The 14800-nt window shown below is 41.9% G+C and overlaps 1 protein-coding gene across 1 annotated transcript in view; it reads left to right on the top strand.

Moving 5' to 3' along the window:
- LOC145406828 (serine hydroxymethyltransferase, mitochondrial-like) overlaps window positions 1-14800 on the top strand; it is a 149001-nt gene that overhangs the window by 114643 nt on the left and 19558 nt on the right. Inside the window, exon 8 of the mRNA XM_080277928.1 lies at window positions 5029-5128. Within this exon, the coding sequence (XP_080134054.1) occupies window positions 5029-5128 (100 nt within the window). The remainder of the gene's footprint in view (window positions 1-5028; window positions 5129-14800) is intronic.

Raw genomic sequence — 14800 nt, 5'->3', positions numbered from 1 at the left:
GGCAAGTGATGAGAAGGGTGGGTGGTGAACTGAATGAATGGAAGGCAGTTATTGATTGCGTGTGCGTGGATGAAAGGATGGTGTGTACTGCATGCAAGAGCATATAGAGATTAGGAGAGTGGACTTTCTAACCACCACTTGGTGATGGTGAGAATCAAGGTTCAACTGAAATGGAGAAATAGAAGAAGGGAAGGACAGGAAGAAATAGTATATGCAAGGAGAGTTGAAATGTTACAAGAGGATGAGAAAGGGGCAGAATATGAGAGAGAAGTGGAGGAACAATTGGGTAAATATGGATTGGAGCAATTGGGTGGAGGGTGTGTGCAAGATATTCGCAGAAGAAATTTGTGCAACATGTGAGGTGGTGTGTGGGGTGAAGAGAAGACGAGAGGGGGTGCAAGGAACAGCATGGTGGAATGAAGAGGTGAGACAGGCCGTGGCACAAAAGAAGAAAGCATATAATGAGTGGTTGAGAAACAAGGGTGTGGAAGAAGTTGTGAGATGGAAGAGAGAGTTATATGTAGAGAACATGAGAGAGGTAAAATGATTAGTAAGAGAGAGTAAGAAGAGAGTGGATTAGGAATTTGAAAGGAATTTGAGTATAAAGTGGAGGGAATGTAAGAAAATGTTCTGGAAAGAGGTAAAGAGAGTTAGACAGGGTGGCAGCGAAGTTAATCAGGGAATGAAAGATAAAAATGGTAGATTACTAGTGGAGAAGGGAGAAAAAGTGAGCAGCTGGAGAGAACACTTTAAGGAATTGTTGAACATAGAGAATGAAAGTAATGCGAGTATAAGTGGCTGGGGATGACTGGGAGAAGGAGGGATGTGAGAAGAGAGGAAGAAATCAGTAGGATGGAAGTTGTGGAAGCAACAAAGAAAGTCAAAATGGGGAAAGCCCCAGGAATTGATGAAGTGTGTGATGAAATGGGTGAAATGCTGAAGCATGGGGGAGAGATAGTAGTAGAATGGATGTGGAAGATATGCAGATTGGCCTGGGAGGAAGTTAGAGTCCTGGAGGATTGGAAGTCAGTATAATTATTCCCTTGTACAAAGGAAAATGGAAAACAGAAGTGTGTAGTAATCATAGGGCCATTCGTCTTCTTAGTGTGATAGGAAAAGTATATGGTAGGATACTTATTGACTGAGTTAGGGAAATAACAGAGGAATTAGTTGGAGAAGAACAGGGAGGTTTTAGGAAGGGAAGAGGTTTTGTAGAGAAGATATTCATTCTTAGATCTTTAGTGGAAAAGTTTGTAGAGAAGGGAAAGAAACTGTATGCAGCCTTCATGGATTTGGAGAAAGCATATGACAGGGTGGATAGACAAGGATTGTGGAAAGTATTAAGAATATATGGAGTAGATGGGAAGTTGTTGAATGCTGTGAAGAGTACATTAAAACCTCAATTTAACGGCACCCTAGGGGCCCTGAGCATTTTGAAAAAAATGAAATTCTCTTAGATTGGGGCTTACACCTATCGATACCACTGGAACTCACGCTAACACATTTAAACACATTTTTAAGCATATAAACATTTGCAGACATACAAAATCAATAAAAAAATTTATATTTAGAACAAAAGAAAGCAGGTAGGTGTGGTGTTGCACTGTAGTAAAGTACTGTACAGTAATCCAGGTAAGTACAGTAATCCAGGTAAGTTAGTTGGCGGGTTGGAGTAGAATAGATGGCACTACGTAAATAAGTTCACTAAGTTTTGAAGTCTATAACACTAGTTCTTAAATCTAACCTTACATGCTAATTTTTTTCACTTTGGGGTCAGGCTAGGCAGGAGGAAGACTGGGTGAACATAAACATACCCAGTTGGCGGGAAACTGCAAACAGATGATCGAGATGCATGCGGCACCCGCCACATTTGAATTTCTTTCTAATTTTTACCCATTTGGGGGGAATTTTTAAAATTTTTTTGCATAAATATTCCTTGTGAGTTTGTGCCATTAATTTGGGGTTGCCGTTAGAATGAATGCTGTTAAATCAAGGGTTTGCTGTATGTATGAGGTGCTAAGGCTGCAGTGCATGTGGATAGTGAACTGAGTGAATTTTTCTCCTTGAAGGTTGGATTGAAACAGGGATGTGTCATGTCTCCATGGTTGTTCACTCTGTATATGGATGGGGTTATAAAAAGAGATACAAGGTAGGGCAGTGGATGTTGGAGTGACCCTGATGAGAGAGGACAGTGTTTGGAAACTCCCTGTACTGTTGTTTGCAGATGATACTGTGTTATTAAGTGAAGACGAAGGGGAACTGCAAGCCTTGGTGGATGAGTTTGGGAGTGTGTGTAAGAAACGGAATCTGAAGGTGAATGTAGGGAAGAGTAAAGTTATGGTCTTTGAGAGAAATGAAGTCAGTGAATGTACAGTGAGGTTGGATGAGGAAATAGAAAGTGTAAGTGTGTTTAAGTGTTTGGATAGTGTGATGAGTAAGGATAGAAGTTTGGAGGGTGAAGTGCTTGAAAGGGTACAACAGTTAAGAAAGGTTGCTAGTTCCTTGAAAGCAGTGATAAGAAACAGGGAAGTGAGCATGGAAGTGAAAAAGTTACTACATTGCAGTGTTGTGGTACCAACTGTAATGTATGGAAGTGAAGCTTGGACCTTGTTGGAGGGACAGAAGTCAAGAGTGAGAGCAGTGGAAATGAGTTATTTGAGAGGAGCCTGTGGAGTCACATGGAGAGACAGACAGACAAATGAGGATGTGAAGGAGCATTATGGTGTGGATGTGGATGTGAGAGGAAGTGTTAGGAGAAGCACATTGAAGGGTTTGGGCATGTGGTAAGGATGGAGAGTGAGAGATCGATGAGGAGAGTGTATGTGAGTGAGGTGGAGGGGGGGGAGAGGGAGGGAAAGGCCAAGGATGAGATCAAGGGATGGAGTGGAGATGTATATATAGGGAGGGGGGTGTGAGTTGGGAGCAGGACAGTGAAATGGTAGGGGACAGGGCGACATGGAGGCAATTTGTTTGTGGCCACCCCTTATGGGATTAAAGCGTCTGGCAGTAGATATATAGATAGACTACACTGACAAAGTCTCAGGATTATATTACAGTATATTACACCCAAGGCAAATTGACTTAGGACCTACACACAGAATTGGTGTTAGAGAATTGTCTGTCTTTGCTTTGTGTTTCCACCTCTACCAAGTGATTTTTTGCGAAAGAAGTAACTAGCAGCTCCTCTGGTGTTGGCTAGAGGTGGTGAAAGACTCAGCACGTCAGTGTTTGTCCAGAAACGAGAGTGGGAGTATTTGTTCCCGTCACTCTGAGCTTGCACCTCCCTCTTTTTTTCGTATGCCATACCTTGCCCTGTTATTTCCCTAGAGTCGAGTTATCATGCCTGGAAAGTACTGCTTAAGGGATGAGAGGGTCTCTGTCATTACACGTTGGCAGGATAATGTTCCTATCAACACGATTTGTGAACGTACTGGACGCGCAAAGTCGACTGTCATGAATATTCTTCTCGCAGTGCGCAGCCTGCCTCCTGATGTCACACCAGAGCACAAGCATGGTGGTGGAAAGAAGAGGACGACTTCCAGAGGTACAGATACACTTCGGAAGAGGGAAGTAATCAAGAATCCTCGACTGACAGCAGCAGAATTGAAGAGAATTCATCCTCAGCTGTTACAAAACATCTCAATTCGAACTATTCAACACCCCTTGCATAAGGAGCTGGGTTTGCCAAGCCGCACCACAGCCAAGAAACTGCTTCTCACTGACCACATGAAAAAGCAGCACATTCAGTTTGCCAAGAATTATGCATACTGGACGTCGGATGAGTGGAGAAAAGTTATGTTTTCCAATGAAAGCATATTTCAGGTGTTACAGGGGCGTTCTGCCAAGGTTCGTTGCCCTGCCTCCCATAGTTGATATGACCCTGCTTTCATGGTGCCAACTGTTAAGCACCCACAATCAGTAATGGTAAGGGGGTGTTTTTCAGGTGAAATGGAAAAGGGAGGCCTCTACTTTCTTCCTAAGAACTTGATGATGAATGGTGACTAGTACATTCAAGTTCTAAAAGATCATTTGTTAAACTTTTTTGCTATTCATGGGTGAAACTTTTTCATGCACGATTCAGCTCCATGTCACAAGTCAAGAAAGGTGACAAAATGGCTTCAGGATAATTGGATTGAGGTCCTTGACTGGCCTGGCAACAGTCCAGACAGAAAACTGCTGGGCAAAGATGAAGAAAATCATGGCAGTGAAGAAGACACCCAATCTGGACAACCGCAAGACTGAACTGACATGTTTGGTGCAAAGAAATGTCCTTAGGTTACTTTAGAGATCTAAATGATTCCATACCAAAACACATCCAACTGGTCCTGAAAAACAAGGGAAACATGATTTCATATTAATGAATTGCATTTCATGAATAAGCATTGTGATATACTATGATTTCTGTGTTTTTTTAATACCTTGTGGGAGGAGATCCTAAGTCAGTTTGCAGTAGCTGTAGATAGTGGGTTCTAGGTTGCCAGGTTCATGGATTCTGAGTGCACAAAAGCCAGGTTTTCACCCTTATCCACACAAGTGGAGGGATTGTTGTAATTAATTTTCATTTTACTGTATAGTAATTTATGGAATTTCTAGATATTTTATTGCCTATCTGAATTGTACAAACACTCATCATTGAATCGAGCCTTATGAAGGATGCAGGCAAAATTATACTCAACATCACTTAAAATTTCTGACCAGTAATGTATGGTGAATTTAAAACAACTCTAACCCTTGTATTACGATAATAATGCTGGATTTTGTGTTTGCTACTGCCAGAGGAGTGTATTCAGCTGAAGAGAAACCCCTCATAGTGAAGGGGTCAGAAACACTTTCCATTAATCTCTTCAGTATGATGGTGTCTTTTTAATATTTTCCTGCTACCTACTGGACTGTTTTATTCAGCCTGGGGAGACCTTCCATAGCATAGGCATGTGAAGCATTCTTTAATGTTTATTCATTATCAGTAATTAATTAACTAAAAGCAGCTTTAACTGAGGTCTTGTATTTGAAACTGTAATGTCTCTGCAGGCTGCCACCCCTGCATTCCGAGCCTACCAGGAGCAAGTGATGAGCAACTGCAAGACCATGGCCGATGCTCTCATTAAACATGGCTATAAACTGGTGTCAGGTGAGTCATATATGGCTCTTGATTTCACAGTGTCCTGTATTGTTCAAATGAAAGAAGTTTTCCCCATATATTGAAATTGTGTTTATTGTGAATCTATGCTGGATGGTAACCATATAACCAAATTGTGGCAGCTGGTGGTTTTTAATGGGTAATTAAGGCACACCAATTGGATTGAGCCTGTGTAGGTTTATATCCAAGGGGTGGTTGGGGTTTATTGCTCATGTAATGCTGCTCAGGGATGAGTGAGGCAGGTCACTCTCATCTTACATGTCAGGACCAACGTGCCTAGCCCCTAGCATCTGTGCTCCTAATGGGGCGGCATAGGATTGGATGATGGATGAATGGATGGATGTGAATTTACAGAGTTTACCTGACTAGGATTGTCTTTTGGTACGTTCTTAACCCAGGATAATTAATCTAACCAACCATAACACTGTAGGTAATCTGGGGTAGGATGTATATATATCCTTCAGAGGTGGGGGGGTGGTTATGCATTTAATGAGCTGCAATAATACAGGGAAAACTTAGAACCATCGTGCTTTCTTTTTAACCAAAAACTGAATATCAGATAATTTTCTAAGCATGAAAAACAAATTAATATCAAATGTATATAGAAAATTAAGAAACTATATTGTAGACATTGCTGTTTTAAGAAGGAGCGTGTTTTCTTGTCTCCAAAGACACATGACCACATGACCCCACACTATCGGTGATTATTCAGATGTCATGTAAAGTTCTTATCAAATACATGAAACACAAAAACATGAAGAACAGATACATGACAAAAAATAATAAATGATTCACCATAACTGTCCAGAGGGGCCTGGGGTCGCTGTAAGCAGATCCATATGACCGTACACTGTCATGGAGTACTCAATTGCCTTATAAGGGTTCACATAAGGTACCACAACATGAGATGCCATTATCATTTTCTGTCACTGTATGTAAAGTTTATACTGTGGACAGTAACCTAGGTTATATAATTCCCACAAGCACAAAAAAGGCATGTAGGAGCAGGGGACACCCCCATCTGCGAAGAGGGTCTAAGGGCAGGTGAAGGTAGAGGGAAGCAGAGATTCACAGTCCACGTAATTACCACGTGACAACCCGTGATGCGGTTATTGGGAAATTATTACTCCAGTTTGCCTATTCCGGGTTAAGTCAGGCAGAACTGTTGTGCAATCACAATATCCTTGAGCACAGTATGTACTGTAGGTATAATTTACTTCAAGAATGATTTAGCCTTCTTGTAATTTGGTATTGATATGAGATGCTTGGGTTTGATGCTCTCTCTCTCTCTCTCTCTCTATTCTTTCTATACCATAGAGAGGAAGTACCAGTAAATGTGAGAGGTTTATAATTAGCTTAATTATATGGCTTTGACCTTCCCCCATAACAGTGTGATATCAGTATAGTACTTTGAGTATGGTTGGAAAAATTGATAAATAATTTTGGCACATTAAAGTTTGTGGTATGTGAGAATTCATTTCAGTACAAAGTTATCGACCTAATCAAGTTAACCCCTCCGTGGCCGCCGACGTCAAATGACGTTTAGCCGATAAATGGCTGCAGGCGTCGTTTGAGCACAGCCAATAAAAAACTGCAAAAATTTTGGGGAATTGAACGAATGTTCTGAATATCTTCACACTGACCTACACTACACTTCCATACACCTCATCAGGCAGTTCAGTGCTTGCTGCTGTGTTGTGTGGATTTTTTATTTTTTCACTCCTGTCCATGCCTAAACAAGCACAACTACACACATTATATCAACCCAGGCAGAACATATCATCTTTGCCCTCTCGTGCAAAACACACACAACCAACTATTTACGATTATGAAGTAATACAGGCACATACAAAATAGACATGAAAAATACATTTTTGTCTTGTTATCTTTACCTGTTTGCTGAAGTTTGCTGTAATGGTTTGGATCATTTGATGCAGTGCAACTTGTAGAAAACTGTGAAAACCTTCAGGAAGTGAACGAAAATCTGGGACATGAGACTGACCTTAACTTCGCCCTCTCACATATCATCTGTCAGTTCACCACCTGCTGTCGTGATGAGTGGATGTACGATTTTTTCGCTCGTGGCCATGCCTAAAAACACACTCATTATCTCGACCCAGACAGAAAATACAATCTTTTTCCTCCCTTGCAAAACACACACAACCACCCTGTTTACGAGACAGCAATATATATTGCGAAAATAACAAGGTAAAATGATAAAGATGAACGCAAAATGATAGAGAGAGATGAACATGTTATTACGGAAAAAATACGTTTTCCCCTGACTGTAAACGTATTTATTTCTGCTTTGTCTCTGTGTTCATAATAATTAGACTTATTCTTAGTTCTGAAACTGCATTACAATTCTATTTTTAGTATGCTTGTGGTGTGGGAGCTTGAAGTTGCGTCTCAACTTCCGTATTGCTAATCGGATCTGACCCTACTTTTTTCTCCCGTGGCAGAGTCTAGCCTTGGAGTACGTGCAGTTTTCTCATTTAGGACCAAAAATTCAACTCTTTCACTCCCTTTTCCAACCATGGGCACAACGATAATGTAAACAATAACTCAAAACTACCATAAACATATATCAAAAAGGTGAAAAAGTATTCATAATTTTTTTTTTCCCAGCCATTCCTAACAGATTATGTACTGAAATCATTTGATATCATCATACCTCATATATGCACAACATTTCGCATTGTTTTGGAAGGTTAAAAAAAAATAACAACACCTGCCCAGTTGCGTTGCGGCAGCGCCCCTGGGCGGCGGATATCAGTTGCCGATATTTCTGCAACTTCCGCACTCCATTGCAAGCCACAAAATGCATCTAGGAAGCTGGGATTTGCACTGTTAGGTGCATCTGAACTTTCCTTTCAATATGGCAAGAAAAAATAAATCAATTTTCGAAACTTAAAAAAATGGCCCTGGCGTTGGCCTGGCGTGCACGGAAAATTCTGGGCCTTCAGCAACGGAGGGGTTAATTACGATATGGAGCGTTGCTCCAATATAACCCCTAGGCTGTAGGATGCCTATCAGATGGGATGTCTGGTGTGTTATATTTGGGAAAAATTACCTGTTTTGCTTCAGGAACTTTCTTAAAAGTACTTCCCAAACATTAACCCTCTCGCGCACGATAAGTTTCAGTAAGTTTTCCGGCACACGATTTTTTCTGCAAGGCCGCCTGGCCTGGCTGCCCGCGCGCAGCAATAACACGTATTCTCTCCTTATTTTCGCCACCTAAACATCAATATACTGCCATGAAACCTATGTCATCTTATTCGTCGATGTTTGTTCTAGCTGATAAGCACCACAAAAAAACAGGAAAACATGAATAAAACAACATTAGGCGGCCGTGAATTAACATTTCGCTACGTCACGTTCATTTCCCAATATCACCATTCGAATGTTTTCCATCATACAGGAAAATGTTATTAAAAGTTTTGATAGAGAATTTCATCAGCTTCCTAAAGAGACAAATCCGGTTGTGATACGATTTGTAGTTTTTGAGAAAATAGCCAAAAACTAAAAGCCATTTTTGAAAAAATTCAAGGAGCTCTAATACTGAACTTTTCTCCCACATGTTATGTTTTTATTGCATAATATTATGCAGAATTTCACGATCTTTCTAATGACCTTAAAATGGTTTCAATACTCCTCATAGTTTTCGAGTAAATCGCCAAATACAACTGGGAACTCACGTCAGTACGTCACTTAAGTGATGTGAGCACAGCATACGCAATATTCCCGCCTCCATAACAACGAATTCTTATCATAGATATTACATTGTTATGTCTTGTATTGTACATACGTAGAATTTACCGCTCTTTATCATGGTTCTTACAGGAAATCGATACGTCCAATAGTTTTCAAGTAATTGGCCTACAAAGTGAATTACTCCTCCGAGTGCTTTCGACTTTACCAAAACAGTCTGTTCCTCCAACTTTTCCAACAGAAAATGCTCCCAAAGGCTTATACTTTGCAAATGAACATACGTAGAATTTACTGCTCTTTATCATGGTTCTTACGGGAAATCGATATGTCCAATAGTTTTGCAGCAATTAGGTGACAAACGTAGAATACTCCTCCTCACCCGCACGCGAGATAAAAAAACATTCTTTTCCTGCCTCACCCACGGCTACATATTTTCGCTCGTTACGTTTTTTATGGCGTCTGGCAATGAATGAATGAATGAAAACGTTTTATTATTTTCTTTTTTTACTCAAAGTATACACGTAAAATATCATAAGGTTTTTTATAGTGCTGTCAGAAACTCGACATGACCACTAGTTTTTTTGCTAGGTTCTGATACTGAAGCTGAACCTTCTTCTATCTCATATGTGTGTATATAAAAAACATTACTTATTTGTGTAAAAAATATTGAACTATAGAAATAGGTCAATATACAAATCAACAAAATGTGGATAACTCACTTCCTCCAGAGGTATTGAGATGCTGGCAGTAGCTTGAAGATGAGGAGTTATGTAGTGTGAGCGTGTGTGGGTGTGGGTGAGTGTGTGTGTGTGTGTGTGTGTGACTGTGGCTGTGGCGTATTTTCTTCTCTCCTTGCGATACATTTGCCTAAAACACATGCGATGCACCAATAGATTTCTCCATGAACATTCGCTGCACGACATACGTATGTACATGTGGCTGTGGCATATTTCTTGTCTCTTACACTTTTTTTTTTTTTTTTTTTTTTTTTTTTTTTTTTTTTAACGTGTCCGACTCTGGGCAAAGGCTTCAGGGCCTATTTCTTGTGGGCAGTCACGTATCCCAAGGCCCAGTAGTCCTCCTACACCTCCACATGTCACCACTTCGGCACTAACACCCACCGTCCATACTGAATACATGCTAGGGCTGTCTCATACAGGACTGGTGTGCTGGTATTAGCGGGGTTACTTTTACGACATGTCGGCGGGTCATCTGGTAGATCAGGAAAGTCTGCTTTTTAGGAAATTCAAATCCTTAAACTGTTCCCTGCCCCGGCTGGGATTCGATCCTGGGTCCATTAGGACTGCAGGCCTCCTCTCTACCGATTCAGCCACCGCCTCCCCCACTATGTTTTAGCTAAGTCAGTCAATGCATGAAATATATCTCTGTGAACACTCGCTGCACTATTTTATATGTATATTTCACATTAAACCATGCGCAATATAAAACACTATCACATGATTCCATCCCAACCTCGTCTATTATTCCCGACTCTATGGTGTACGTGACTGCCTGTTTCCTTAGCGACTGTTGCATATCTCTATGGCGTGCATTATGCTTGCAATAGTAGGTCAGTTATTTCACCAATCCAGGCACTATATGTTTCACAAGTATAAGTATTGGCTTCACTAAATAAAGGCAAAATACTTACATCATTTATGGGCAGGGTGAAGCAGAGTGGAAACCCTGTTATAACAAACCACACTCCTGCCTGTAGGCTTAACGGGTGATAATGGGCCCTAATGATTTACAGACAATATATCTATGTTCCATAGACACAATCACTTCACATTATAGTCAAAAACACTGTACAATCACAATATTTCAATAATGGCTTCTGCCTCTGGTGGGAGGGGGAAAATGGCGGGTTTAAAGGGACGTTGACAGCTGCGCTACTCTCCTGCCTGGCTGGTCGTGAGATACTGAGATATTTCTGCTATGCATTGTCTCATCAGAGCGTCACAGTGTTGCCAAATGCTTACCTCAGAAAAGAGACACAAACACTAGAACGCACCAAAATTTTACGCAAATCGGCTGAAAACTTTTCTTTTGACTGCTTTTTTAACTGCTTAGGAACGCGATTCGAGTGACTGAACATCTTTAGAACAATCCACATGAAACGGATTTTGCATGAGTGACCCTGAGAGGGTTAATAAAAATCCAAAAACAAATAAACAATCTACTTACAAATAAAAAAATTGAAAGACCTAGTTGCCCCCACTTGTGCGTGGTATTGAAGATACGGTCTGACCTTTTTGATCGTGGTTAAGTAGTCTGCCAAACTACTGTCAACTCCTGCTGTTCGCAGGTTTACATATTCATAGATTTTGGGGGAAAATTATTTAAAAGTTCTCAGAAAGCTATTTCCTTCTTTTCCCACAGCATCAGCTGTTCTTGGTAGTTCATGTGTGATTTTTTTTTTGCATGTTTTCCATGAGAAATACTGTCCTATACAGTTAAACTGCGAAGTTACCCAGTATAGGTATGTGCTGTTCAGCACAGGGCACGAGCACTGTACAGCACTTGGTATTTCAGGATACAAATCTCCCTCTCTTTTCCAGCAGTGAGAGCTTGCTTGTGATTGGCTCCTAGAGTAGTGTCCCTTATTATCTGTCTACATGTCTCCTTTCTTCCCGTCCTGTTGGCTGGTCTGAGAAGGGACCCAGTCACATGCCACCACGCTCTTTCTCTCTCAGTTCATCTCACGGGTTGTGCATCCGCGTGTGTTGTGCATGTTATTACAGCTTTGTTAATCAATTCCATTCTTTATCCCAGTGAAAAATGGGTCCTGAGCCTGCTGCTCAGGGTGTATTTGCTGCGAGGGAGCCTAAGCAGCAGAAGAAAGTGAGGTTGCTTGAAGATAAAGTGAAATTGCTGAACATGGTGCATGAGGGCAGTCGTTTGCGGCTGTTGGGTGACAATTAGGTGTGAACGAGAGACTGACTCGTTATATCAAGAAAAATGAGAAGCCCATTCGTGATGCTGTTGCAGCTAGTGTAAGTGGTAGTGCAAAGGTGATGACAACTGTGCGAGGTAAGAACATTGTGTGAATGGAATCAGCCTTAAGTGTATGGGTGGAGGACTGCCGTGGGAAGAATGTGGTGCTGGATAACCTCATCATCCGTGTGAAGGTGCAGTCTGTATGTATGTTTTTCTCAGGAGTACCTGCAACTTAACGCCTCCTCTGAAGTCCTAGAGCCTGCACCACAGTTTCAAGCAAGCAAGGGGTGGTTTGACCGTTTCAGGAAGCGGTTCTTCTTAAAGAATGTGCAGCTCTCTGGAGAAGCGGCATCAGCAGACCATGAGGCAGCCACGGTGTATCCAGCAGCTCTCAAGAAAAAGATCAAGGAGAAAGGGTACAGGCCTGAACAGGTGTTCAGTGCCAATGAGATTTCATTATTTTGGAAGAAGATGTCTGCCAGGACCTACAACACTCAGCAGGAAGAATGAACCCCAGGATTTAAGGTCACGAAGGACCATGTGATCGTCTTCATGTGTTGCAATGCAGTTTGTCCACATGGTCAAACCTGGGCTAGTATACAAGGCTGCAAATCACTGGGCACTGTGCAGCAAGACCAAGAACTTGTTGCCAGTGTACTGGATGCATAACAAGAAGGCCTGGATTACTAAGAAACAGTTTGGGGAGTGGTTTCACATGTGCTTCCTCCCCGAGTTCAGGAGTTACCTGAACGTCCATGGCCTGAAGTTCAGGGTCCTTCTGATCCTTGATAACGCAGGCAGACACCTTGAGGGAGCTGGAGGCACCCAGAGGCGAGGGAAGGGGAGAGGGAACAAAGGTATTGGGGTAGAGGCAGGTGGCGAGAGGGTGGTGGGGGATTCACCCCCCCCCACCATGGGTAGGGGCCCGGATCCTCCCCCCTCCCTACTCAGGACTTAGTTCTCATTGGTTTGCATTGATATATGTCACAATTGGGCCGAAGCCTAGTGTCCGCAGTTTTTCCCTAAGGCTTCTCTATCAATGACATTTGGTATCTTGCGTAATTCTGAAAAAGGATCGATCGATCCTGTTAGTACTTTAGGGGCTAACCCCTTAAGTCCTAATCGCATCAATTGATGCAATTTGAGATTTATGCCAAAATGTCTAATTGCATCAATTGAACATGGCCTGTAAAAAACTGCAGAGCGCTTGCTTCACCCTGATTATGACATACATGGCTTCAGGCCAATGAGAACTCACCCCTGATGTTGCGTGAGGGGGGATCGGACCAACCCGGGCGGTGGGAGGGCACCCCCTTCTCGGCTGCCTCCATACCACCCTCCACTCCCTCATGCCCTCCTTGTCCCCCATCACTCTCCCACCCCTCCACGCGACTGCATCTCTCCTCCCACAGCATCCTGCGTCCCTTCCCACCCTCTCTTGCCCCTCCTCCCTCCCTGCTAGCCTTGTTCCCCCCCCAAACCCCACCCCATCTCTTCCTCCTTGTCCCTCACTACCCTTCCAACCCCCAACAGGTCCCCGAGTGTCAGGCCTGATGAACGTACTTGTTTCATGTTATTTCTACTTCTTCCCAAATTTTTACACCTCACTCTGTTCATTTCTCACTTCGTTACTACCAGTTTCTGTACATACGTAGTTGGAGAATGCTGTATGTTGTAGTACATGCGACGCATCTTATTATTATTTTTTTTTTCATTCTCCCTACCTGCCCAGATTAGCACCTCTGAGTAGTGTCCGTCTGTGTTAGTTTTCGAAAGACTATGAGGCCTTGTAGGGCCGCTCCCCGCACCTGTTTCATCTCCCCACACATACAAACACACCTGTTTTCATGGCTGGTGTGATAAATTCCAATGAAATGGAGAGTTTCCACAAGAGAATTTGGTTGTTGCCGAAACTGTATTGATAGGTGTGATGAAGTGTAATGATAATGTGATAATTGTAATGATATGATAAATGTGTAACGAGAAGTTGGGAGAGTAAAAAGAGAAATTGGAAACAAATTACTGCTTTTTTTTCCCTTATGCATGCATTTATAGCATTATTCAACTTTATTTTGATGTCCTTGATGGTTATAAATACTTTTATGCATCTGTGTTAGTTTTGGAATGACTCTGAGGCCTTGTAGGGCTACACCCCACACCTGTTTTATCTTCCCACACCTACATACACACTTGTTTTTATGGCTGGTATGACAAATCCCATTGAAATTGAGGGTTTCCACAAGAGAATTTGGTTGTTGTCAAAATTTTTCTCCTCAAGTACCACCATGGCCTTGTAGGCCTACTCCCCACACTAGTTATCTCCCCGCACCTATATACACACCTGTTTTCATGGTAAATGTTACAGAACACACTGAAGTGCTTTCTTTTCATGCGAAAAGCTGGTTATTTCCAACCCCCGTATCTATAGGCCTACTCTCCACAGTCTACTTTATCTCCCCAGAGTCTAGTAATCTCCCCACACCTACATACACCTGTTTTCATGATTGGTGTGACAAAACAATTTGAAATGATGTGTATCAATAAGAAAAATAGGTAGTTATCAAAATTTTCAAGTTTTCAATTGTTTTCGTGAGGTAACTGTCATAAACCTTTATTGAACTTTGACACGCAATTGTACGGTAACCATTAGGCCTACGTGGGTACGGATTGTGTTGTCAGGTGTGTAAATTCTTCCTCTTTAGCCAGAACACAGTCAATTTGCCCTTGGTGAAAGTCGCCAAAACACCCCCGAATTGCGGTTGTGGGAGGTACCCTGCCTGAAACAGTTGCGGTCTTAAGGGGTTAAGAGGTGACCTTATTGAAGTTTCCAAAATCATGAAGGGATATGACAACTTAGACATGAATAAATATTTTGAAATAGACCAGTCGAGTCAAACCAGAAATAATGGCTGAAAAATTATGGGAAAGCATTTCCAATCCCATGAAACAAAATACTTCTTTTTAAACAGAGTTGTAAATATCTGGAACAGATTACCCTCAGATACTGTGAAC

The sequence above is a fragment of the Coenobita brevimanus genome, chromosome 71, assembly GCF_032717465.1.
Source record: "Coenobita brevimanus isolate Jiangsu-jjx chromosome 71, ASM3271746v2, whole genome shotgun sequence".
NCBI classification, from domain to species: Eukaryota; Metazoa; Arthropoda; class Malacostraca; order Decapoda; family Coenobitidae; genus Coenobita; species Coenobita brevimanus.
The sequence above is the reverse complement of the archived record's forward strand: the minus strand, read 5'-3'. Positions and strand labels throughout refer to the sequence as shown.